At 39.9% G+C, this 27,830-nt stretch overlaps 1 protein-coding gene across 14 annotated transcripts in view; it reads left to right on the forward strand.

Annotated features, from left to right (window-relative positions):
- The window catches only part of BICD1 (BICD cargo adaptor 1), a 238,519-nt gene that overhangs the window by 78,020 nt on the left and 132,669 nt on the right, over positions 1-27,830 (forward strand). For all 14 annotated transcript variants that reach the window (XR_003680299.2, XR_008617681.1, XM_055085551.1 and 11 more), the window contains exon 2: positions 16,788-17,000. Coding sequence is in view for 12 of the 14 variants with exons in the window: in XM_055085551.1 (XP_054941526.1) it covers positions 16,788-17,000 (213 nt within the window). In the remaining 2 variants the exon portion in view is untranslated. The remainder of the gene's footprint in view (positions 1-16,787; positions 17,001-27,830) is intronic.

Raw genomic sequence — 27,830 nt, forward strand, 5'->3', positions numbered from 1 at the left:
TGGGTTTGTTTTTGTAGGTCCTTTTCTTCTCTTGTGTTTCCACTTAGAGAAGTTCCTTTAGCATTTGTTGTAGAGCTGGTTTGGTGGTGCTGAATTCTCTTAGCTTTTGCTTTTCTGTAAAGCTTTTGATTTCCCCATTGAATCTGAATGAGATCCTTGCCAGGTAGAGTAATCTTGGTTGTAGGTTCTTCCTTTGCATCACTTGAAGTATATCATGCCTCTCCCTTCTGGCTTGTAGAATTTCTGCTGAGAAATCAGCTGTTAACGTTATGGGAGTTCCCTTGTATGTTATTTGTTGTTTTTCCCTTGCTGCTTTCAATAATTTTTCTTTGTCTTTAATTTTTGCCAGTTTGATTACTATGTGTCTCGGTGTGTTTCTCCTTGGGTTTATCCTGTATGGGACTCGCTGTGCTTCGTGGACTTGGGTGGCTATTTCCTTTCCCATGTTATGGAAATTTTTCGATTATAATCTCTTCAAATATTTTCTCGGGTCCTTTCTCTCTCTCTTCTCCTTCTGGGACCCCCATTATTCGAATGTTTTCATTTCAGTTATTGTATTATTCATCTCTGTTCGTTTGTTCTTTAATTCTGCTAGTCTTTGTTAGACATTTCTTGCATCTTCTCCATCTTTGCCTCCATTCTTTTTCCGAGGTCCTGGATCATCTTCACTATCATTATTCTGAATTCTTTTTCTGGAAGGTTGCCTATCTCCACTTCATTTAGTTGTTTTTCTGGAGTTTTATCTTGTTCCTTCACCTGGTATATAGCCCTCTGCCTTTTCATCTTGTCTATCTTTCTGTGAATGTGGTTTTTGTTCCACAGGCTGCAGGACTGTAGTTCTTCTTGCTTCTGCTGTCTGCCCTCTGGTCGTTGAGGCTACCTAAGAGGCTTGATGGGAGGGACTGGTGGTGGGTAGAGCTGACTGTTGCTCTGGTGGGCAGAGCTCAGTAAAACTTTAATCCACTTGACTGTTGATGGGTGGGGCTGGGTTCCCTCCCTGTTGGTTATTTGGCCTGAGGCAACCCAACCCTGGAGACTACCTGGGCTCTTTGGTGGGGCTAATGACAGACACTGGGAGGGCTCACGCCAAGGAGTATTTCCCACAACTTCTGCTGCCAGTGTCCTTTTCCTCATGGTAAGCCACAGCCACCCCCCGCCTCTGCAGGGGACCCTCCAACAGTAGCAGGTAGGTCTGGTTCAGTCTCCCCCGGGGTCACTGCTCCTTCCCCTTTGTCCCGATGCGCTCACTCCTTTGCATGTGCCCTCCAAGGTGGAGTCTCTGTTTCCCCCAGTCCTGTCGAAGTCCTGCAATCAATTCCCACTAGGCTTCAAAGTCTGATTCTCTAGGAATTCCTCTTCCCGTTTCCGGACCCCCAGGTTGGGAAGCCTGGCGTGGGGCTCAGAACCTCCACTCCAGTGGGTGGACTTCTGTGGTATAAGTGTTCGCCAGTCTGAGTCACACATCCACCAGTTATGGGATTTGATTTTACTGTGATTGCACCCCTCCTGCCATCTCATTGTGGCTTCTCCTTTGTCTTTGGATGTGGGGTATCTTTTTTGGTGAGTTCCAGTGTCTTCCTGTCGATGATTGTCCAGCAGCTAGTTGTGATTCTGGTGTTCTTGCAAGAGGGAGTGAGAGCACGTCCTTCTACTCCGCCATCTTGTTTTCGACATCCGTCGGTCGCATTCTTGGCAACTGTTTTCTCCCAGTCTGTAGGCTGACTTTTCACTTTGTTTATGGTTTCCTTTACTGTGCAAAAGCTTATAAGTTGGATTAGGTCCCATTTGTTATTTTTGCTTTTATTTCTACTGCCTTAGGAGTTTGACCTAAGAAAACATTGATACGATTTATGTCAGAGAATGTTTTGCCTATGTGTCCTCTTCTCGGAGTTTTATGGTGTCATGGCTTATATTTGAGTCTTTAATAGGCTGAGGCAATTTTTTAAAATTCAAGTGAAAGATCACGTTGCTTTACATGGGGAGAAGACACATTCAAAACATATGTTTCATTCACTTTGGTAACCAGTAAGAACTGTGTCCACGTACAGAGCAAAGGAAACATGTCCGGGCTTCCGTGGTGGCGCAGTGGTTGAGAGTCCGCCTGCTGATGCAGGGGACATGGGTTCGTGCCCCGGTCCGGGAGGATTCCGCATGCCGCGGAGCGGCTGGGCTCGTGAGCCATGGTCACTGAGCCTGCGCGTCCCGAGCCTGTGCTCCGCAACGGGAGAGGCCACAACAGTGAGAGGCCCGCGTACCGCAAAAAAAAAAAAAAAAGGAAACATGTCCAAGAAACGTTTTTCTTTTCTTACTTGATTAGAAATAAAAGTCACTTGATCTTTTCTCTTCCATCCTAGTCACAACTAAGTTTTAAGAAAATCCAGGTCATATTGATAACTCCAGATCAATACTCCTTTTTGCAAGATCAGAAATGTTCCCTCATTACCTTCTTCTTTAGGTTTCAAAAAGCCTACTATATTTATTCTCCTGAAATAGTGTGAAATAACCCTTTCCCTGAATGAAAATCTTCTTTCTACAGTTCTTTCTTCTGAAACAAAGCTTTCCTTTTCTGAGCCCTGAACTGGAATAATTTCCTGGGGATCCCTCTTATCTAGGGGAATTGTAGTGAGGTCACTGCCTGAGCTGATTTCAGTTCATTTTCTTGAGATGAATTGTAAGAATGCCTTCACAAGTCACCTTTTAAAGGGATAGACTTGCATAAAAATAAAACCACCAGATTTCTTCATACAGTATAATGAGGTCTTGACATTCCAGAGATTTGGTACCTAAATGCATAGACACTCAATGAATGTTTGTTGGAAGGAAGGCTGGTGGAAAGGAAGAAAGGGAGGGAAAGTTAGAAAAAAAATTTTATTTCCTCTGGAGATAGGTTTGATTTTTTTTTTTTTTTTTTTTTTTTTTTTTTTTTGTGGTACTTGCGGAGCACAGGCTCCGGACGCACAGGCTCAGCGGCCACGGCTCACGGGCCCAGCAGCTCCGCGGCACGTGGGATCTTCCGGACTGGGGCACGAACCCGTGTCCCCTGCATCGGCAGGCGGAGTCTCAACCACTGCACCACCAGGGAAGCCCCAGGTTTGATTTTTAATTGGGAAAAGGAATGTGAAATTTATTGTTGTTATACTTGTGAACCCAGAATATAATTTATGATGACTTAAGAAGTAATTGCCTTTTATCTACATTTTAATGCAAAAACAGTCATTGGACAAGACGCAGAGAAACAATTTACCTATATTTTATACATGTTTTGTTCAAAAACCCAGAATCTATAAGAAATGTTGAAGAATTTCTTTGTGGTTATTATACTTATAAAATGTGTGCATTTGAGTTTTGCTTCTGGACAGACATGTTCTGCTTGGCAGTCTCTTTTGAGATCACTTACTGAGCACATATATTTTTCCTTTTGCTGATTTTAATGTCTCTGTAGTTTGCTTGCTGGCTGTTGTAATAAGAGACTACCTTCTAACCTATCCAAAACAGGCTGAGATGAATGATTAGAAGTAAGATTGACCAAAAACAACAGTTGGGGGACAGTGGCTGTCCCACACTTTTTAAAAAAAAATAAATTTATTTATTTATTTATTTATTTATTTTTGGCTGTGTTGGGTCTTCGTTGCTGTGTGCGGGCTTTCTCTAGTTGTGGGGAGTGGGGGCTACTCTTTGTTGCGGTGTGTGGCCTTCTCATGCAGTGGCTTCTCTTGTTGCGGAGTACAGGCTCTAGGCGCACGCGCTTCAGTAGTTGTGGCACACAGGCTGAGTAGCTGTGGCTCACGGGCTCTAGAGCATAGGCTCAGTAGTTATGGCGCACGGGCTTAGTTGCTCCACGCATGTGGGATGTTCCTGGACCAGGGCTCGAACCCGTGTCCACTGCATTAGCAGGTGGATTCTTAACCACTGTGCCACCAGAGAAGTCCTGTCCCACACTTTTGATCCCAAGATTTCTTAGGGTATGTCTCACTCTAGCAACAGAAAGAAAAACTAGGAACACCAGGAGGGCCAAGGGAGAGGGAACATGGGTGGCTGCCAGCCTGGGCAAAAGCAGTCCTTTTGGTGGAGCCAAATTCACGAGGGTAGAAGACCAGATCCTAGCTTGAGGCCCAAACCCTGATGAGTCAGAACAAGTGTTCAGGACCTCAAGGGCCTGGTAGGCAATGGTGGGCAAAGATTTGGACGTCCTGAACTTGCGTACATTGTGGAGGTGGGGTGCAGTGGGTAATTTTTTTTCTTTTTCTGCTTTTTTCATTAACTATATTTTCTTTAATAATCACATATATTACTTACAAAAAGGAAAAAAACCCTAGGTTTTATGTATTCACTGACTAAATTCCAAAATCAGTATGGATATGCTCCTTTTCTAGGAAGTATGGTGTTTTCATTTAATAGATTGCAGTTAGTGTACTTTAGAAGCAGCATCCAGTTTGATGCAGATATTTCAAGGTTTAAATAACTTAATGAATAAGGTTTAGTTGATGCAAGGTACCCCTTCTTTCTCAGGGGACTGCTCCTCACCTCAATACCTTACGAATATCAATGGAGCATTACGGGATAGCCTAGAAACAGGCACAGTTATGTCAGTATGATTTATGGCTAACTTGGCACTTGACATCAATGTAAAGGAGGGGCAGTTCATTAAATGGTGCCAGGGAAATTGATTATTCATATAGAAAATAATTAAAGTAGATCTGGACTTCATTTCATACACAGAAGTCAATTTCAGGTGGATTAAGAGACATAAACATGAAAGGCAAAATTTTTAAACTTTTGGGGAAAATATAGAATAGTTTTACGACCTTAGAGGAGAGAGGGGTATTAAATGAGACACAAAAAGTGGTAGCCAGAAAACAAGAGATTGGTCATTGGACTACCTTAAAATCAAGGACATTACTTCATCAAAAGACATCACTAAAAGAGTTGGGAGAGGCAGAAGCCATGAAGTGGGAGAAAGTATTTGGCATACATATAACTGACAAATAATAAGGAAACAGGAAACCATCCTTCAGACAGTGAGACCCCACTTCATCAAAAGATACTGTAAAATGAGTGAAAAATCAAGGCATAAATACTAGGGGGAGATATTTGCCATACGTATAGCTGACAAATTATTAAAGGGGGTAAAAAGCACTCTGTAGAAAAATGAAAAAAGCCTTTAACAGAAATTACACAGAAATGGAAATGTGAATGGTCAATAAGAATATGAAAATGCTTAGCTTCATTAGTAATCAGGAAAATGCAAATTAAAACCACCAGAGGATACTATTTCCCGCTCCCCAGAGTGGGAAAAACTTTAAAGTCAAAAAGTCAAGTAAGAATGTGGAACAACAGGAACTCTTAGACACTGTTGGTGGCGGTGTGAATGGGGGCAGCCGCTTTGGAGAACCCTGCAGTCTTGTCAGGAAGTGTTGAAGCTGTGTGTGATCTATAGCCTAAGTCATTCAGCTCCTGGCCCACACCTTAGGGCAGTGGTTCTCAACCCTTCCTTATGTTAGAATCTAAAAATGAGCATGTCAGAAATAGGCCTTATCCCAGACGTGTGGTTACCAAATTGTAAGCGTAGGTGCTCAGGGGCGCCACCACAAACCCCCAGAGGACCGTGGGGTGTTTTGCATGTTCGAGAAAACACTATGATACTTGGCATCTGCTGGACGCTGTGTGAACTACTGACTCAAGATAGTTCAGTTCACAGTTTCCTTGTTAGACTTGCGCCATTCTTTTCTATTATGCAGTATTTTGCAAAGCTAGATTTTTCAGCGGTTGCTCTAATAAAAAGCAGATAGGAAACGATAGGAAAATTAATGTGGAAAAGGAAATGAAAATGGCAGTGTTTGAGAAGTTGTACAGAGCCTAAAGGTGCACCTATCCCATTCGTAAGTAATTGTGGTTATTTAAGAATGAAATTAAAATATTTTTTCTTTCAATTTTTGCACGTTAGTTTTTCAGACAGCTAGTACGTCATTTGGACATAAAGACTTAGTAAGTTGTTTGGAACTAACTATTTAGAAAATGGAATTGTTTGCTATTTCTTTTGGCCTAGGAGTGCCATTAAAAAAGTTTTGAGACATCAAGTGGATCTTGAACCAAGAATGTTTGACTCTGTCCCAAATTAGTTAACTCGGAATATTTGGAGTTGGAGTCTGTGTGTCTTTGTTTTTAAAAACTTCCCAGGTGATTCTAATGGCCCCTAGAGCTGAGAAGCACTGCTAGGGAAACTTACACATGTGACTGAGGATAGTGCTATTCAAAGTGTATCTGGAGGGCTTCCCTGGTGGCGCAGTGGTTGAGAGTCCGCCTGCCGATGCAGGGGACGCGGGTTCGTGCCCCAGTCCGGGAGGATCCCACATGCCGCGGAGCGGCTGGGCCCGTGAGCCATGGCCGCTGAGCCTGCGCGTCCGGAGCCTGTGCTCCGCAACGGGAGAGGCCACAACAGTGAGAGGCCCGCGTACCGCAAAAAAAAAAAAAAAAAAAGTGTACTCGGGGACGAGCGCTGGTTTGCACATTATTTTCTACAGGTCTTCGTCAAGATGTAGTTTATATTAATCACATGTTCAGGGAATAATGGTACAGTTTTTGTAATCTTTTTTTACCCCATGTTGTTTGTTCTGGTTAAATTTATTGAAATATAATTTTCTGTCTGTTAAATCTAATAATAAAAAATTGGATAATTGGATTCTGGTGAGGATATGGAGCCACATGAATCTCATTCATTGCTGGTGGGAATGCGAAATGCTACAGCTATTTTGGAAGACAGTTTGGTGGTGTCTTACAAAACTAAACATACTCTTACCATATGATCCATTAATCATGATCCTTGGCATTTACCCAAAGGAGTTGAAAACTTATATCCACACAAAAACCTGCACACGGATGTTTATAGCAGCTTTGTTCATAACTGCCAAAACTTGGAAGCAACCAAGGACGTCCTTCAGTAAGGTGAATGGACAACTAAACTGTGGTACATCCAGACAATGGAATATTATTCAGTGCTAAAAGTAAGTGAGAGATCAAGCCAAGAAGAGACATGGAGGAAGCTTAAATGCATATTACTAAATGAAAGAAGCCAATCTGAGAAGGCTCCATACTGTATGATTCCAACTATATGACATTTTGGAAGAGGCAAAGTTCTGGAGACCATGAAAAAGTCAGTAGTTGGCAGGGGATTGGAGGGTGGGAATGAATAGGTAGAGCACAGAGAGTTTTTAGGGCAGTGAAACTGCTCCATATGATACTATAATGGTAGATACATGTCATTATGGCTATGTCCAAATCCACAGAATGTACCACACCAAGAATGAAACCTGATGTAAAATGGAGTCTGAGTGATTATGATGTGTCAATGTAAGTTCATCAATTGTAGCAAAAGTACCTCTCTGGTGGGGGAGGCTATGCATGTGTGTGGGCAGGGAGTATATGGGAAATCTCTGTACTTTCCTCTCAATTTTGCTGTGTACCTAAAACTGCTCTAAAAAAAGTCTTTAAAAATCATTGGGGCTTATATTTTGTGCTTTTCTTCTAATATTTTTCTAGTAATTTACTATTTACATGGTTTTATTAAAGTATAATTGGCATACAACAAACTGCACATATTTAAAGTGTACAGTTTGATGAATTTTGACATAAGCATAATTTGTGAAATTATTATCATGACCAAAATAATGAACTTATCCATCAGTGCCTAAAATGTTTTTGTGCCCCATCATGATCCTTCCTTTTTCGCCTCTATACTGCTTCCTCAAGCTCCCCACCTACACAGACACACACACAGACACACACACAGACACACACACACACACACACACACCCTCTCCAGAGTAACCACTCATCTGCTTTCTGTCACTGTAGATAAGTTTACATTGTCTAGAATTTCACATAAATGGAATCTTACAGTATGTACTCTTACTCTTGTCTGACTTATTTTGCTCAGCATAATTATTTTACGATTCAACCATGTTGCATGTATCAGTAGTAGATTCCTTTTTATTTCTGAGTAGTATTCCATTGTATGAATATACCACATTCTTTTATCCATTCACCTGTTGATGGACATTTCAGTTGTTTTCAGTTTTTACTATTACAAATAAAGCTGTGAACATTTGTGTACAAATCTATATGGAATGAAATGGCTGTGTCATGTTGTAGACGTATGCTTACAGTAACCCATTTTTATTGTATTTTGCAAAAGTGTTAGTCCACCAAGGATTGGACATAAAACTGTTACTTCACAAAATGTATTTTGAGAAGTACTAGCCAGGGAGATGTGCAAAAAACTGGATGCCGTGGATCCAATCATCCATTGTTAGGAGAATGGATTATTAAAATGGGGTATATATTTATTCAGAAGACTACTTTATAACAATGAAAATAGATGAACGATAGCTACACTAATCAAATTGGATAAATTGTAGGAATTTAAAGTTGAGTTTAAAAAGCAAATTGCAAAAGAATGCCTATGGAATGATTCCATTATACAAATTTTAAGAACAAACCATATTAAATAATATGTTATTTACAAATTCATACATATATGGTAAACTATAAAGAAAAGCAGGAAAATGGTAAATACTTGGGGAGGGGTTGGGGTGCAGCGAGGGAGATAGGATGGGTAGACAGAAGCTTTTGAGGCTAATGGGTCATGGTCTATTTCTTAAACTACAGAAATTCATTTTGATGTTATTTTTTGTGCTTATATTTTGTTATAAATTTTCTCTTGTGTATATTCAATATATAGCAACAAAATTTAGAAAAATCTCTGAACAGTTGAAAAAGGAGTTTGTTAAGCAAGACAGAAGGTACCAATTATGAACCATCAAGGACAGAAAAAAATCCAGGCTTTAAGTAAATATATATTTGAATGATAGGCTATTAGGTATTTAATTTGGAAAAATCAGGGGCATTAAACCAAACTATCATAGAATATTTAGTTAAGAAGTATAGAAAATATGGTATGTTATTTATTAGAATGATGCCTTGTAGCCCTGTAATATGATGATTAAATCAGTTATGTGGTAGATGTTTAAAAAAACCTATGGTCAGTCACATCAAGTTAAAAATGCATGTTTTTAATTTTTGTGATAAATGAAAAATGGTTTACAGAATGAAAAATCAGAATCAAAAATTGGTAATGAAATAACCTGTGTTTCCCAGATGGATGGAATGTATAACTGGGTAGGAGTGAGGTTTAAAAAGCCAGAAAAAAAATGGGGGAAGTTAAGAAAGAGTTGAAAGTTCTCACTAAGAGAAGATAAAATGGAATTCTTTGATAAAATCAACCTTAGGGCCTGTGCCTTGAGAAATTTCTGTGTTTTGTCTTTTTACATTTTTAATGGCTTAGTAAGAAAAAAGATACATCAGAGTTCCCTTTCTGGTAAGAGGTTCAGTATTTCAGAAATGTGTGGGGAGCTGCTCTCCGTGGAGAGGTGAACGGCCTGCTGAGTCATGCACAGGCCTGGGAGAACCTTCACACCGGGACACAGCAGCCTGTCAGTGTTGGGTGGGGAGAGAGGGTGGAGACTGATATTAATAAGCATTTACTGTGGATTTTATTTATACCTCTTATCTGATATCCTTACCTTTTAGACCTAGTCTGTTTTTACTTTTTTAAGGTAGACATTATTATGCATTTTCCACATTTGGTAACTGAGACATAGAAATTCAAAACCTTGCCAAAGATTGCAGAGGAGGCAGATTTAAACCCAAATACATTTGATTCCAAAGCTCATCTTTTTCCTACAATTAACAGCCAGTACTTACAGTGGAATTACTGTATTTGCACCAAGAACTGCTCCAAGTGATACACAGATTTTCTCTAATCCTCAAAACAACACTATCAGATAGAAATTTTTATCCCCATTTTACAGATGAGAACACTGAGGCACAGAATGTTAAGTAACTTCATTGTCATACAATGAGTAAGTGGCAGAGTTGGTCCAGCTCAGGAGCCCATGTCTTTAACCTCTTTTGCCTCTTATGAGTACCTGTGCCTTTCAAGGATCAGGCTTCATTCTGTCAGGGAAACCTTATGGCTCCTAATAAGGTTTGAGCCATGTGAGCCATGGAAACGGATTTCTCCCAGCTGGTTACTTTTGGATTGTCTCACTTACAGTGATCCCTTCTTTTCTAATTGTACCGTACCCTCTAAGACACTTTGCTGCTGGAATATAGTGGCTTGGGAAATGTTTCTTAGCCAGTTCAAACAAGTTTAGCTAGTTTATTCCTATTTTTTGTGTGTGTGTGCTTTATGGGCTCATTGTTTTCCTCAGAGTAAGAATGAATCCTTAGTAGAGCTTTTAGTCCTCTTAAACTCTCAAACTTCATTCTTTAACTTGGACTTTCCTTAAGACTTAATTTACAACAAATGGTAATTAAACATCATTTAAACCATTGATGGGATTATAACTTATATCCTTTCTACTCCAAAAGTATTTGAAGCAGATTAAAATAAAAGAAACCAATACAGTGGGGGTAAATACACCTCAAAAGAGTGTAGAGAAAACAGGAGATAGTTATACCAGAAACTTAAGGTATTTTAGTTCATTGCTACAGAGCATTTAACGCTGAATTTCCTGGCAGCTGAGGCAACAGAGAAATACAGTTGGTCAAATGATTTTTATTATATGTTCAAAGAAGATAAAGTAGTTCCTTGGGGAGGATGGGTTTTAGTGATAGGCCATTTGACAACCCTTTCCTTCCTCCAAGTTAAATTATGTCTAAATATTCCCTGGAGCATTCAGCTCTTAGTGCTGTCGTGGAGACTTTAAGGAACCGCCTCAGATAAGTCTTTAAAGACACGCCGTGGCTATGCTGTAATTCTTGCTTAGCAACACTTCAGTTTAGCTTTGCTCCTCTGGGGAAAGGCCAGGTTCTGGCTCACCCCCTCCTTTGTTCGGGTCTCTACTCAAAGGTCACCCCCTTCTCTGATCGTCCTCTCTAAGTGAGGCTCCCTCTTTCCCCACCTGCCTGACTATCCCTGCGCTGTCCAACATGGAGGCCACTAGCCATATGTGACAATTAACATTGATTAGATTACATAAAATTAAAAATTTAATTCTTTGGCCATATTGCCACATTTCAAGAGCTCATTAGCCACACCTGGGCAGTGGTTACCATACTGGACAATACAGATATATCATTGCAGAAAGTTCTATTGGGCAGTGCTGTTTTATACTCTTACTCTGGATTTCATTTTCTTTTTAGAACTTTTCCAACATTATGCTACATACTTATTGATTTATGTTCCACTAGAATGCTCCCAAAGGCAGAGATTTTTTTCTAGAATATTGCTAAATCCTCAGTGTCTTAAGCAGTGCCTGTTACAGTTCTCTGTAAATACTTACTGAGTGAATGAACAAACGAATGAATAAATTTTAGTATTTCAAATAAGAATATTTTGTCTAATGTCCTCGAGTGACCTAGTATACTGTTCTGTCACAATTTTTAAGATGAAAGAATGAAGATTCTGTAATCAAGGATCATATTTTAAAGATAATTTGATATTATATCAAATTATATATTATTATATCAAATAATATATTATATATTATATATATATTATGAAATATACTAGCCAAACTTTTGTCTTTCATATTGTGAAGGATAATAAGCATGAAAATTCCACTTAACAGTTAACGTATTGTCCTGAACATGAAGGTAAAAAAAATATCAGTTTTCTTGGGATTAAGAAGTCCTGTGAGTAGAATGAGAAAGCAAGGTACTTATTATCTAGCCAAATGGACTTTACACTGGCATGTAACTGAAAGCAACTGTGATACATTGTGATGGAATATATTAAAGGTGATAATTGTGCAATTATAGCTACACACATGATAGAAATCATAATACATTCTAAAATTGTATAGAAATGTCAGTTTACCTCAATTAATTTCAGATAAAAATTATTCATGAAATGATTGCAGTGCCTAAAAGGAACTTGCTATCTGAACAAAATATAACTAGAAGCATGACTGCCCTAGGTTTGCCTATAAATAGACAGCAAAGCTAGTTTTGTGATTTCTGCCAAGTGTGCAGCTTCAGTAGCCTTGAAAAAGATTGTTTCTCGTCTCTTGGGTCCCGCTTTGTTAGGAGATGCTTGGAATGGTGGTGGAGGGGGGAGGTACCCGGCAGAGCCAGACAGGTCTGGTAAATCAGCTTCAACAATTAGCCAAATGACAGTTATCAGTTGGCTGTCATGCCCAATTCCAGTTACCAACAATTAGGAACTGGGTCAAGTAGGAGTGTTTTCTCCTTCACCCTCCCTTTCTAAAATGCAGATATTTTCTGTAGTGTTAGTTCTCAGCGGATTTGCAAATGCAGATCATGGGGCATCTGTAGCCTGTGCTGGATTGGTATTATTTTTCTATTTCAAGTAAAAAAAAAAAAAAGCGCCATGGTAAAAGTCCTTGGATAACCTTGCATACTTTCAAATCAGGTCCAGTGAAGGGCCATGTTCCTCATAAAAATAATGACTAACTTTGGAAACCCCTATGTTCAGTTAAGCTTTCTGAGCTGCAATAAATATGAATTAAGGATTCATCAAAATGTTTATATTTTCAATTTCAATTCTTGACTCTACCTTGAAGATCTGTTCTGTGTATATGTCTGAAACTTTTTGTTTCCTTTGGTGCCGGATCCAGGGTGCAATTCTTAAAACTTTACATCAAGGGTAGAAAGATAAATTCACTTGCTATTAAGACATTAGGGGTTGTTTTAGCCACCAAGAGAGCATTGCCTGTGTGCTGAGAATAATGTGAGAACCATAGGTTGCCTAAGTCTGTTAATCTTACTCAGGCAGAGTTAAGAAAATGACCCTGCGAAAGTTTTCTGTTACATAGATGTGGGAAAGTAGTTGTGAAAAAGAAGGAAGTTGATGTGCTTGACACACAGTTCATACTAATTTGAAATTTTACTGATACTTAAGTATGATAGTCAGGGTTCCTTTGCCAGTGTGAGGGTCTCCTGAAGACGTAACCAGGTCACCATGGGGAGATGTGCTGCCAGATGTCTCCCCTCCAAAGATTTTTTTAATGGGTAATGAATTCAGAATTGACCTCACAGAAGCTGATCATCACTGATAGAAAAGCAAGGTAAACATCACTTCCAAAGACAATTTTTCATCTGTTCATAAATCTATATGCTTATTATCACATGTAGAAGCTTGGCTTCTCAAATAAGAATTTCCTTCTGTCCTGAGGCTGAGCAAGCCAATCCCCAAGAGTATTCTGCTCTGCATAGATGAACATCAATACTGAAATCTTTCTTTCTCAGTTGACATTTAGGAATCATCTGTTGATTTTGATCCATGTAGAGATTCTGAGAAAGATAGTTTACTGAGACACAGGCTTGCAGGTTATTAATTTTTTAATTTTCTGTTTCTGTAGTATAATTTGGAGATGAATACCAGATTGTCTTTAAAATCACTAAATCATGCTGTCTCCTCCTAACTTTTTTTGTTTTCCTCCTAACTTTATGATGTCCCTTTTAATGATTAACACAAACCTTTTCTGCCTTCAAGTTTGTAACAAGTGTGAAACTGAGTTTCAGAGGTTAATCCAGCCTTGTTTCTTTAGGACCTGTACATAGTCCAGAAGCATCATTTTATGACACTTAAAATTTAAAGATGTATATCACGTCATAAAGCCATAGCACTTCTAATTGAATAGTGACCCTTTGGTGTTCAAGTACACATGTTCTTTATAACTGTATGTGCCAGTATTTTATCAAATCTATCAAATCCTTTAGGGCAAAGAGTACATTTATTTACCTAACTTTTTATTTTGAAATAACTCTAGACATAGAAAAAGTTGCAAAAATACTACACTGAATTTCATGTACCCTTTACACAGCTTCCCCAGATGTTAACATCTTTTTTTTTTTTTTTTTTTTGCGGTACGCGGGGCTCTCACCGTTGTGACCTCTCCGGTTGCGGAGCACAGGCTCCGGACGCGCAGGGTCAGCGACCATGGCTCACGGGCCCAGCCGCTGCGCGGCATGTGGGAGCCCCCCAGACCAGGGCACGAACCCGTGTCCCCTGCATCGGCAGGCAGACTCTCAACCACTGTGCCACCAGGGAAGCCCCCAGATGTTAACATCTTACATAACCATAGTACAGTTATGGAAACCAGAAACTGACATTGCTACAATATTATTATCCAATATAAAGAATGTATTTCGGGACTTCCCTGGCGGTCCCGTGGTTAAGACTTCGCCTTCCAATGCAGGGAGCGATATGCCACAACTAGAGAAAGCCCTCGCACAGAAACGAAGACCCAACACAGCCATAAATACATAAATTATGGGCTTCTAAGAAGACCTCTGCTTAAAAAAAAAAAAAAAAAAGAATGTATTTCAGTTTTGCCAATTGTCCTACTAAAGTCTTTTTTTCAGGTCAGGATCCAATCCAGGATCCCATTCTGCATTTAACTGTCATATTTTCTTAGTCTCATCTAGTCTGGAGGAGTCTTCCTCTATTTCTCCTGACCTTAATACTTTTGAAGAGTCCTGGCCAATAATTTTGTAGAATGTTCCCGTTTGGGTTTGCTTGATGTTTTCTTATAGTAAGAATTGGCTTACTCATTTTTGACAGAAATACCACAGAAGTGACGCTGTTCTCCCCTCAGTGTGTTATATCAGAGGGTACACGATGTTAGTATGTCTTGTTGCTTGCTGCTGAGCTAACTTTTGGTCACTTAGTTAAGGTCTGCCAGGGTACTGCACTGCACAGTTACTATTTTTCCCATTGGAATTAGTAAATATCTTGGGAGGACATGCTTTAAGACTATGCAAATATCCTGTTTCTCATCATAGTTTTTGCCTATTATTTTATATTCCACTGATAATCTTTACCTGCAACTATTGTTACTTGGTGTTTGCCAAGTAATATGCTGATGTCAAGTAATGCTGATGTATTTGATTTCTATTAGAATTAAATGATTTGAATCCTACTGTAAAGAAGAGCTATTCCTTCTCTTATTTATTCAGTTATTATATCAATGTGGGCTCATGAATATTTATTTTTATTCTATGGATTATAATTCATTACTATAACTATTTTGTTCCCCCAAATTATCCCAGATTTGGCCCTTGGGAGCCCCTTCATGTAGGCTCTTGTGTCCTTTGACATATCCACATCATTTTTTGTTTTTTTTTTCCGGTACGCAGACCTCTCACCGCTGTGGCCTCTCCCGTTGCGGAGCACAGGCTCCAGACGCCCAGGCTCAGCAGCCATGGCGCATGGGCCCAGCCACTCCACGGCATGTGGGATCTTCCCGGACCGGGGCACAAACCCGTGTCCCCTGCATCGGCAGGCGGACTCCCAACCACTGTGCCACCAGGGAAGCCCCACATCATTTTTTCAAAAGCATTTTGTTACCTACTCTTTGGCACCACATGATGCATCAAGTTCGTTTTGCTCCAGTGAGAGACTCCATCATTTCTTCAAAGAGCCCTAGTTCTTTTAATTGGAGATTGATATTTAGAAACAAAATTTGACTGCAGGGTTTGCTGACAGAGCTAGGAAATCTGTATACACACACACACACACACACACACAAGCACCTTTCTCTCTCCATCTATTGACCTGTCTATCTCCCTATTAAAGATGATCCTGATAATTCTAATTACAACCCAGTACCACTAGTTTCTTTCTAGACTTCTCCCTTTCCTTATTTGTAATGCCTTTCTCCAACAGGGAGAAACCTGTCTTTCATTATCCATAATATATTTACTTATTTCCTCAGCCCTAGTATACATGTAAAGATGTTTCAGAATTGTGATTCCATAATCCCTGTGAGAAACAAATTTACTAACTATACTATAGTGTTTGGGTACAGTTCTTTTTGTTTTTAGCTTTACTGTGTATAGCAAAAATACTGATTTCCTAAATCAGGTTAGATCTTTTCTTCTCAACCTTTCAGTGTGGTCCTGTTCTTCATTTGCAGTACAGTTGGGTTCATTTGTTACTACTTGTGTTCCATTTGGGTACCTGGACACATAGAGGCTGATTTTCATTATTATTTATTGGGGAGGTATGTGAAACCTTACTGTAGTTTTAAGAGTCAGAGCGATATGAAAAGGCATTCTCAGAAAAGTGTGACTCCTATGAAATGTGATCCCTTGTATAGCATTTCATTCTCTCATTCTTTCTACCCCATTCCCACTCACCCCTTGTAGCTTACCAATTTCATTACTTTCTGGCTTATTTTTCTGTATTTCTTTTTCCACAGATATGTTTTCTTATACATTGGTTGCATTTGAATGTCTTTTTGTGGTACCAGACAGTTTGAAAGCTGTTTGGTGATTTTTCTCTCTTAAGGGTATTGTTCATAATTTGGTATATTCTTACCACTAATGTATTAGAAAGCTAATGAAACTATTATTTTCTTTCTTGAAAATTTTTTTGGGGATCTTTTCTGGAATGAAAATGAGAATATGAATTTTGAAGGGCTCATTAGCACTGAACTGTCAATTCCTTAAAAAGATTTGTCTAAAAAATGGTAACATAAAACAAGCAGCAATGTTTTTCAAGTTTTAACCTGTTATATATATATATATATATTTTAGCAAACTACTTAAAATTTTTCTTTCTCCTTAATTGAATTTGAATTATTTCAAGTGTCAATGAGAGCTGCTAGCCTGTTAGATGAACTATGTATTTTTTGCTTCTGGAAGTCTTGCAGAATACCTTTTCTTTTACACAAAGTAAAACAAATCATGTTCCCAAGTCTGTTGAATAGTGCAGTGGTGCATTTCACTGTGTGCTCTTTTTCTTTCCAAATCCTCTGCAGGCATTTGGGCAGTCCTTCTCCATCCACCGTAAGGTTGCTGAGGATGGAGAGACTCGGGAGGAAACGCTTCTGCAGGAGTCAGCATCGAAGGAAGCTTACTATCTAGGGAAGATCTTGGAGATGCAGAACGAACTGAAACAGAGCCGGGCTGTGGTCGCCAACGTGCAGGCAGAAAATGAGAGGCTCACAGCCGTCGTGCAGGATCTGAAGGAGGTAAACAAACAACAAACATATTCCCTGTGAGAGAGCTGTGGGAGAGAGAAGTAAGATGAAATTCTTCCTAGGAGAGAGGAATAAAACTTTTTCTCTAATCAGAGGAGCTGTATTAAACAAGAAGCACTTGATGCCGATGCTAGCAATTTTTCTGCTTTTTTAGTGAAATGACAGCTTGTTCTGAGATGAGCTTTTCTCTCTCTTATTGTTCGTAAAGGATTAAAGTATTTATTTATCGAATACTTGGGAATTGGCTTTGCTATTTCTGCAGAGGTGTTAGGCATCACTTGCTTATCCTTTGGAGTACCAGACCTCCTCCTCCAAGTGACCCTAAGGTCACTTCCTCCCCTTTACCTGTTTCAATACAATGTGGAGAGGAACGGTTGGCTGTTATGCTCGGTGTCAGCACTAATTCAAAATGAATGTGGTGTTAGCACAGGACTCTCCTCAGTGGGGAGAGAGATCCTGGGGGAGTGTTCTGAGGGGTCTTGGGGTCTGGTGATGCAGAACCATAAACTCTTTTTCTGGCTGTAGACAAGCAGCAAATTTAGCTGGTATGAATCAGGTTAGAAGCCTTCTTCAGTCCCCGGGCCCTCCCTGGACTCACTCTTTCCCTTCAGCTTTTCACGTAGCAGTGTCACATGCCAGATGGTTTCAGAGTGGCAGAGTCATTCTGTCCTGGGGGAAGGAGGTAATGTTGGGGACAGAAATAGCCAAAAGCAGCTTCATCCACCAAACCCTTTTAAGAGCATTTTTGAAAACTTCATATTAAGTCGTTCACTTCATTTTTTGATTAAGAAAGCCATAGAAGAGGTGCAGATTTCCTCTAATTCCTACACCAGTGCAGTGGAGGTTGACAAACAAATACCGGGTCCACTACCAAGTGGGCTCATTAACAGAGCGTTTTTTTGTTTTAATTTATTTTTGGCTGCGTTGGGTCTTGTTGCCGCACGCGGGCTTTCTCTAGTTGCAGCGAGTGGGGGCTACTCTTCGTTGTGGTGCGCGGGCTTCTCATTGTGGTGGCTTGTCTTGTTGCGGAGCATGGGCTCTAGGCACGCGGGCTTCAGTAATTGTGGCTCATGGGCTCAGTAGTTGTGGCTCGCGGGCTCTAGAGCGCAGGCTCATTAGTTGTGGCGCATGGGCTTAGTTGCTCCGCGGCATGTGGGATCTTCCCAGACCAGGGATCGAACCTATGTCCCCTGCATTGGCAGATGGACTCTTAACCACTGTGCCACCAGGGAAGTCCCTAACTGAGCATTTTGATAATGGAAAAAGGTCAGATGAAAAAATTGTTTGATATTGTGAAATATAACCAAAGTAATCCACTGATACCTTTCTCTTGACATTAGTGCCATATTAGAAATAAAGTTTCATTATTATAACATATAAGTTGTCCACAATTTACTGGAATTTAATCAATAATTTACATTTGCCTGTGTCCATATTACAATGAACTCAGTGAATATTGACAGTAAGGTTTCTGCTTTACCTAGTTCGTTGTCTTTGCACATACCCCAGATATAGAAATATGACTCTGGAGACAAAGAAAGGAGCCAACCAAGGGGAATATAGTGTTGGGTACCAAAAAGAACATGAGAGTTTTCAGGATACCCTGCCTCATTTCCCTCCACTGCAAATGATTGTTAAAAAACAAAGCCCATCTCCGGTTCTTCATTTGATGCATCTGTATGTGCTGGGTCTTCACCATCACTTGCTTATCCTTTGGAGTACCAGACCTCCTCCTCCAAGTGAACTCAAGGTCATATAGTGCCATAGGCCACCTTCTTGGATTAAGCAAACCCCAGAACATCCACAGGCAGAGACCTCAGCAACCATGGGCAGCAGGTTCACGTGGCAAGTTGGCAGAGAGGCTGTGATATGGGCAACCTGAGGGCCATGGGCACCCACATGCAGGTGGTCTGTGTATAAGGACTGCAGTCAATGAGTCAAGCAGTTTTGATTACCAACTGGATGGATCCTCTGAAAGCTACACAACCCCACTGTGCGCGGCAGTTGCAGCTGAGGAAAGAACAGCAAAGGTTGAGGAGAGGGTACCACAGGTGCTTTCCTCTTGGGGCAAGACAGTGGAGATTGATGGAGCCATGCTTGAGTGCAGTTTCCAGCGAGTAGATTTATGATAAACAGCAGGAGTTGATTATTAAGAATGAGGATGCAAGTTAGGAATAAACTGAGGCCGCAAAGGAAACAAAATGCTGAGAAGCCCTTCATTCAGATCAGTTCTGAAATTTTAGTGAGCACCAGAATCGCCTAGAGAGCTCATCAAAACACTAGTCTTGGGCTCCACCCCCTAAAATTCTGATTCAGTGTACTAGGTGGAACCCAAGAATATGCATTTCTAACAAGTTCACAGCAGGTAGAGACCACACTTTAAGAACCACTAATTTAAACTTCTTTGCCTGGCTTAAAGCTGGGCATGGGAGTATCATAAGGCTCACAATTTGGGGAATTGCTGAATGATCACTTGGTTATAATCCTTTGATTTCTATGCATTTTCAGTGGTTGATTTGTCGTAAGAGAATAACTTGTTACGTTCAAATTTATGTACTTTTTTTAATCTAAAACAGCTCAAGGCAGTTTAGCCATTTGGGTTTGTCAATAACTAAAAGAAAAAAAACAAACGGGTGGTCAGTTTCCTGGTCTTCTAAGTGTGCCAACAATTGATCTGTTAATATTCTTTCTGATGGACTGAAAGCTAGTGAGTGGTATCACTACATCCCAGAGCCCTGCTGTTTTTCATGCAGACCTTGCTTTAATGTAACTAATAAAATTATTATTAGCATGTAGGGCTGAGGACATTTGTAAAAGGAGAAAAGGAATAAATTCTATTTCTTGGTATGTTGATACAGACTTTTGATGGCCGGTGTTAAGTTCAAATCCCAGATTTGTTTTTATTGTAGGCTTAGTTTTATTTGTCTTTTTGTATTCTGGGTATTGATTGGTGCATAGTGACTGGAAGAGAGATGATGAAACAGAAAAATCATGACCTGATGGACCATGAGAAATAGACAAGTATAACCAATAAAAAGCGTAGTAAATCATCAGCTTGACAGATGCTGTGTGAATTTTTTTTTCTTTTTGGCTGCGCCCCATGGCATATGGGATCTTGCTTCCCCTGACCAGGAATCGACCTGTGCCCCCTGCATTGGAAGTGCGGAGTCTTAACCACTGGACCGCCAGGGAAGTCCCTGTGTGAATTTAATAATTTAATTAATGGAATTATTTTTATTTACTAAAAGGCCCAATCTCTAATTTCAGTAGGATCATTGGTACTGGCAAAGGTGCCCGCGTGTGTATATGTGCTGTGTGTGTTATGGAAGCTTTACACTCATATTTGCACACACGCGCGCACCTGTGTGTGTGTGTGTATTTAATTCCACAGCCAAATTCTTTTCCATATATGGTGTGTATAGGGCAGTATAGTGGAAAAAATGGAAACATTTCTGAATTAGGTATTAGAAAGTCAATATTCTAGTCTCAGCTCTGCTAAAAGTTTTAGAATTATACTCATGGTATTTGTCAAAGATTAGTTTAGTATATAGTAAATACACAATAAACATAAACTGTTATCATGAATAACTTTCTGCATCCTCCATAGAGCTATTGTTGAAGATATCATTTATTATGTAGATCCATATTCTTAGGTTAAAGAAACATTAGGTAAATACCTCTTTGAATTTATTGCCTTGAAAATTCTTTCCGTTGAGATATGAATCAGGTGGTAGGAATTATAGTATGTTTTTGTTATTGCTTTGGTTGTTAAAAACCTCCAGCACTATGTGTCACTGTAAAACCTAACTTAGATTTTTCATATAATTCTCATTTTTAAACATTTTCATCAGCCTTATTGTATATGTGTTCCTAATGGTAAACTGCTTTAAATAAGATTTTTAAGTACAGGGAGTATAAAGAAAAAGTGTCACCCAATCAAAGAACCAAATCGGAGTTAATCTTAAACAAGTTAGGTGTTAATCCTACAGGTCTAGTAACAGGCAGGGGATGGGAAGGGGGGAATCCTTGGGTGACCTTGACCAGCATCATTTTGGTGAGAGCTGAATGAGAGAAGATCGATTACTGTAGTGCCTAAGCAAATATTGAGTAAACAAGTTTGAATTTCATTTTTTTATCTCAACCTATAGGTCTAAAATACTAGAAGATATCCTGAACTTCACTGTACAGCCATGTCACTGTAGCTACCAAGAGCACATGGCTCCCTCTTCTGAATCTTTCCTCAAGTTAATGAAATTTCTGGCACAATATATGAAGCTTTAGTACAATAGCTACATTTCTAACTTGTTGGTAACATTTTATTAAGATATGGCCATTTTCTATTTCAAAAGCTCCTTAATCCACATGATCTTTATCACATTTGAAGCTCCATTTTTTTCCCTCATTGGAATATACAACCAAACTTTATAATACACCAGCTCAATTTTCAGGAATCGATTATAGCCACATCTGTAAACTTTTAGGCCATGAAGGCACCTAGTGATTATTTGGTAACGCGTACTCCCAGATCAATAATTCTTTCTTCAGTAACCTGGAATGGTCATGTAGCCTTTACCCAGACACTGCCATCACTACGGAGATGGTAAACTATGAGTCCTTCCAAGGAAGGGACCGTCTTTTGTTTGTCATTTATCTTGGTATCCCCAGGACTCAGCACAGTGCCTGGTCAAAAGCAGACATTAAAAAAAGAATGTTTGTTGGGGCTTCCCTGGTGGCGCAGTGGTTGCGCGTCCGCCTGCCGATGCAGGGGAACCGGGTTCGCGCCCCGGTCTGGGAGGATCCCACATGCCGCGGAGCGGCTGGGCTCGTGAGCCATGGCCGCTGAGCCTGCGCGTCCGGAGCCTGTGCTCCGCAACAGGAGAGGCCACGACAGAGGGAGGCCCTCATACCACAAAAAAAAAAAAAAAAAAAAAAAGAATGTTTGTTGAGTTGAACTGAACAGAAATAACATACTGTAGGAGTTAGCTACCTCTGGTTTGAATTCCACCTGTGCCACTTACCAACTGTGTGATATTGGGCAAGTTACTTTTGTTTTGTAAGTGTCACTTTCCTCACTTCCGACATGGAGATGGTAATACTAATGTACGGGTCCTACGTCAAATGCCGTGCACAAAGGAGATGTTAAATTACTGTTCATTCCTTGTCTTCCAGCTCCCTCCCAAGGCTGCCCATCCTGTTGCTTGGCAGGTCTAATTGTTAAACTGCCCTTTTTTGTTCAGTGAAAATTGACTCCCTGTAATTTTCACCAACTGGCCATATTCCTAGCCTCTGGATCTACAGAGAATACATTTTTTTAGTTTTCTATTCCACTTAACAATTTTAGCCCATGCCCAACAGCTTCAAATATTTGGAAAGAACTATCGTCTCTTCTCTTTTTCAGATGAAACATATCTAGATCAATTAGCACTTCCTCATGTGACATGGTTTCAGGATGCCTCAGCATCCTGTTTATTACCTTCTTAGACTGAGATCCAGTGTCTCTTAAAAATGTCTGCTTTTTAAAAACAGACTATTGACTGTCTTTACCCCATTGGAAATTTTTGAAAATGTGAACTGTTGGATGAAGGGTTTGAGTTTCTCATCTTAGGGTTTTCACCTTTTTGGGTTTTCCACTTTGCAGTCATACATTCATTCATTCATTCAACAGAGGTCTCTTCAGTGCTTGCTATGAGCCAGATGCTTGGGTGCTTGGAGGCATCAGTGAACAAAAAGTCAACAAGGAGTGGTTGTTTTCAATGTTAAAACAACTAAATGTGTTCAGAAACTATTTCCTTCTACTCTTTAGTATCTGTGGAGATAGTGAGCTGTGTTTTAGACAACATATACTATAGATTGAATGTTTGTGTCCCCCAACATTCATATGTTGAAACCTAATCCCCAAAATGATGGTGTTTGGAGGTGGGGCCTTTGGGGGTGATTAGGTCATGAGAGTGGAGCCCTCATGAATGAGACCCTATAAAAGACACGGCAGAGAGCTCCCTTACCCCTTCCACTATGTGAAGACGCAGCAAGAAGATGGCCATCTATGAACCAGGAAGTGGGCCTTCACCTGACACTGAATCTGCCAGTTCCTCGATCTTAGACTTCCTAGTCTCCAGAGCTATGAGAAATAAATGTCTGTTTAAGCCATCCAGCCTATGGTGTTATTGTTATAGCAGCTCAAATGGACTAAGATAACATGTAACATTTCGTACAGTAAATTACACTCATCTTAGTCTCTCATTAAAACTACAGATAGGTGGTACCTGCTGTGACTAAGGAAAAAACATCTAAACAGTCAGATTAGATGCCATGGACCTCAGCCACCAGCACATATTCACTTTATTTAAGGAGAGTCCTCAGCCACTCTTTAAAAATCAAATTGCTTCTACTGCATAAATAGGTGATTTGGTAATAGTGTGGAATTAGAAATAATTAGAAATCAGGAAATCTGAGTTCAGGTCCTAACTTGACCATTTTACTAGTTCTGTGATTAAACTTCTCATTTTCCATATAAACATTATAATAACACCTCTCCTACTCCTCATGATTTTTATGAGGAGAAAATATTTTTCATGAAAGTGCTTTACAAGAAGTAGAGGACTATGTTAGTGTTATTGTTTCAAAGTTTATAATCGGACTTATTCATACACAGCAAGACAAAAACGATAAATTTAGAAAGATGTATTGGGGTCTACTGTCAGAAGGCCCCAGCACCTTCTGACAGGAGCAAGAAGTAATGGCTGGGGCTTCCCTGGTGGCGCAGTGGTTGGGAATCTGCCTGCCAATGCAGGGGACAGGGGTTCGAGCCCTGGTCTGGGAAGATCCCACATGCCGCGGAGCAACTAAGCCCGTGCGCCACAACTACTGAGCCTGCGCGCCTGGAGCCTGTGCTCCGCAACGGGAGAGGCCGGGACGGTGAGAGGCCCCCGCTCGCCGCAACTGGAGAAAGCCCTCGCATAGAAACGAAGACACAACACAGCCATAAATAAATAAATTAATTAATTAATTTAAAAAAATAAAAAAGAAGTAATGGCTGACACCCTGACACCAAAAGAAGAAACAACACATGTTTAAAAGCCAGTAGGTTGAAAGAGGAGAGCTTCTGGGTGTTCTTACTATCAGTGTAAATAGCCTTTCGTACCTGGCTGGTTCTCCAAAGGGTCACTGCATTATTTCTCAATACAACATCGAATGTGCTGACTGATGGGGAGAGGTTAAACTATTTAATTAAGTCATCCAATAATAACAAAGCTTTTCTTATAGTCTCTGAGGTTTCTGGTTGAATGATTGGTCATTGAGAGCTGTGTTTACACATAGCTGAATGAAATTGACACTTCCAACTGAACGATGATTTTCCTGTTCTGTAAAGGCATGGCTTGGCTATAGCTGGAAAGTTATTTCCCTGGCGTGTCCCAGTTTCTACTTGTTGGGAATGGACCTCACACCTCCCTGGAATGATGCAAAGTGTCAAACAGTGAAGAATTATCAGTCTTTTTAATTGGTTTAAATAACAGTAATATCATAGCTAACATTTATGAGAGCTTATCATCCAGCAAGCAGTCAGGCTGGTGTCCTAAACCAGGCAATCTGACTCCAGAGTCCCTGCTCTTAACCATGTTAGTGCCTGCTTATTTGTTTATTGATTCCACTGGAGAGAGCTTTTTTGTCGAAAAGTTCTTTCCAACACTTGCTGAGCTGCAGGAAACAGACATCTCTATTAACATCATAAAGGAATTTGAAAGCAGTTTAACAATATACAAACAATTCACCTTTGAATGACTGTGATTTGATTGTGCCTTTGGGAAAAATAATTTACATTAATGGGTTTGTTTGTAGGATTAGTTTAAAATTACAGGCTCATAGAATTTTTTTAATGTATGTGCGTATAGTTCTGCAAATTTTAACAAATAGAGATTCATGTAACCACAATTATGATGCAGAAATTTCATCATCCCCAAAACCTCCCCCTGTGCTACTCCTTTCATACCCTTCCCCACCCCAGTCTCTGATAATCAGTCATCTGGTTTCTATCACTATAGTTGCGTCTTTTCAGGAATGTCCTGTAAATGGAACCATACAGTATTTAACCTTTGAGAGTGGGTCCATTCCCTCAGCATAATGCCTCTGAGATTCATCTAAGTTGTTGCACGTCAGTTGTTTCTTCCTTTTTATTGTCAAATACCACTGTATGGATATACTACAGTTTGGGTTTTTTTTTTTAATCAATTCACCTATTGAAGAACATTTGGGTTATTTTCACATTTTGGCAGTTACAAATAGAGCTGCTATATACATTCATGTACATTTATATTTTTATGTGAACGTAAGTGTTCATTTCTCTACGGTAGATACCCAGGAAAAGTGGAGTTTGTGGATGCAGATGTGGTACGCTGGCAGATGTGCATGCCGAGAGTCTTTGCAAGTCCTCTTCAGGTTGCTTCAATTTTCTCGCTGAAGGAAGCAAGGCCAGCAGCTGACAGGGAAGATGGGGGAGGTGTTGGGGGTTTGAGGAGAGAGAAGTGGTGAGATAATCACTTAGAAGAGTGAGTCACTAAGGTATGATCATAGGAATGAGCGGCTGAAGCAGGAGAAGGTCCCTCAAGAGGAGGAATTCCAGGAATTGAGATCACCTTTGTGCGTATTAAGAGTGCCAGAAATTGAGACCAGGAGTTCTGGAGATATTGGCAGTGAACCAGGAGCTGAAGTCTTAGAGAAATAAGGGGGAATGAGTTGGTGTTTACTAAGTGACAGTAACAGTGCTGAGTGGGTAGTATGCAGTGTCTACGCCTACCCTGCTGCTACCTTGTCCCCCGAGGAAGTTACTGTTAATTTGTTTTGTTTTAATGTACATTTACTAACTTAAAAAAAAAATCTCATGATGACATGAGATTTAAAGCAGAGGAATTTTAAGGGTGGAGGAAGAAGAGGGTGAATGCTCTGAAAGTAGCCATGCGGAGCAAGAGGGGCACCCATCTCACCTCCAGGCCCGTACTTGAGAGAGTTGCAGGGGAAACAGTGTCCCCAAGGGAGAATCAGTTTTCCATTAATCGAGGAGTACATTATACAAATCTGTAAAATCACCATGCCTGCTATAATCCCATATGCTCCTAGAGTCAGTGAATATTGATTAAAATGCATGCCTTGTTGTAAGGAGTGTGTACATTTAATTTCTCTTTTTAAGGGTTAGAAGTACTTTTTTCCCCATGATTTGGAAAGTTGGGTGGTTGTTATTTGTCAATGAGAAATAATACAACAGCTTTTGAATAGCTCTCAAAACAACGTCAGTTGATCTTAGTCAAAATTATCTTTAGCCTTTTTGAGCTTATTTTGGGCAGGCAATAAGGACCTGCATCTCCATAATCCCAAACATTCTGGGGAAAACTTCAAAAATGAAAGCATACATAAATGTTTCCAATATCCAGATGTTGGACAGCATTTGGACACAGCTTCAAAATAGTACCATTTTCATTTGTGACTCTGCCTTAGACAATGAGAAGGGGCATAAACTTCTGGCCTGATATGACAGTTGCATCAACTTCCTGTGAAATAGCCAGTCACTAAACTAGTGCCAAATGGAGAATTAAACGGGAAACTGCAGGGAAGGTCAAGCTAAAGTTAGAAATGGTGAGAGAGCTTTGCTTGGGGCAGGATGCAGAAATGGCAGTTCTGGAGCTGACATAGGTTAAAATATAAAAATCTGTTTTTAAAGTATTCATGTGTAGTTTCTTTACTTTTTTTTTTAAGGTAATTTTTATTAGTTATCATTCATCATTTAAAAATAAGCAGCAAAATGCAGCCTACTTTTTAAAATGTGTGGTATATACTTGGCGCATATATCATATATATATGGATTATACATATGGATTTTATATATATGGAATATATATATATAATATATATGTATTTCTTTCCTTTCCTCTCTCCCTTACTCCTGCCCTTCCTTCTTTCCTCCTTCTACCTCCCCTTCCTCCCTTCTCTTTCCTATCTTGTGAATTAGGGTCAAACACCAGCTTTCTACCTCTTGGTACATAAAAATAAAGATCTGTGCACAATCCATTTTGTACACATTGATTCTTGGACTAAAAATAGCTTGATTCAGTTTCAAACTTTTTCTCCTACCCGAAGCTCAGATTTTGCTCCCTGTGCGGACTTGGTGGAAGGAAGAGTAATGCATAATCAGCATTTCTGCTAGAATGCTTAGTGGACAATTTTAATCTTTTTTTACATCTTGACCTCTTTCCAAAGAACATCCTGGTTGGCAGATCTAGCCTGATTAAGATTCTGTTCAGGTATTTAATTCTCCTAAGGGAATTTATAGCTTAATCTAACAATCAACGATACTTGAATCTACTCAGAACTTAATTTCTTGAAGGTTATAGGAAACTTATACTTGAACAAGGTAGAAAGAGCAAACTAATGAGTGAGCTTAGTGATATAATGAATTTTGATATGTATCTTGAATTATACTTTTTAATGCTTAATCAACAAAGATATTTAAAAAAATACTACAGACTGAGTCATACTAGATGCATTAATATACCCAAACTTTAACTTTCAATTTGAATTAAAGTAGAATGCATCCCATAAGAAAGGCTGTCCATTGGTTACCTACTTAAATAGCTTTCTCATCATCACTTGTTCACTGATATTAAAAGTAAATTAGGGGGCTTCCCTGGTGGCGCAGGGGTTGAGAATCTGCCTGCCAATGCAGGGGACACAGGTTTGAGCCCTGGTCTGGGAAGATCCCACATGCCGCGGAGCGGCTGGGCCCGTGAGCCGTGGCCGCTGGGCCTGCGCGTCCGGAGCCTGTGCTCCGCAACG

Source organism: Physeter macrocephalus, chromosome 6 (genome assembly GCF_002837175.3).
Source record: "Physeter macrocephalus isolate SW-GA chromosome 6, ASM283717v5, whole genome shotgun sequence".
NCBI lineage: Eukaryota > Metazoa > Chordata > Mammalia > Artiodactyla > Physeteridae > Physeter > Physeter macrocephalus.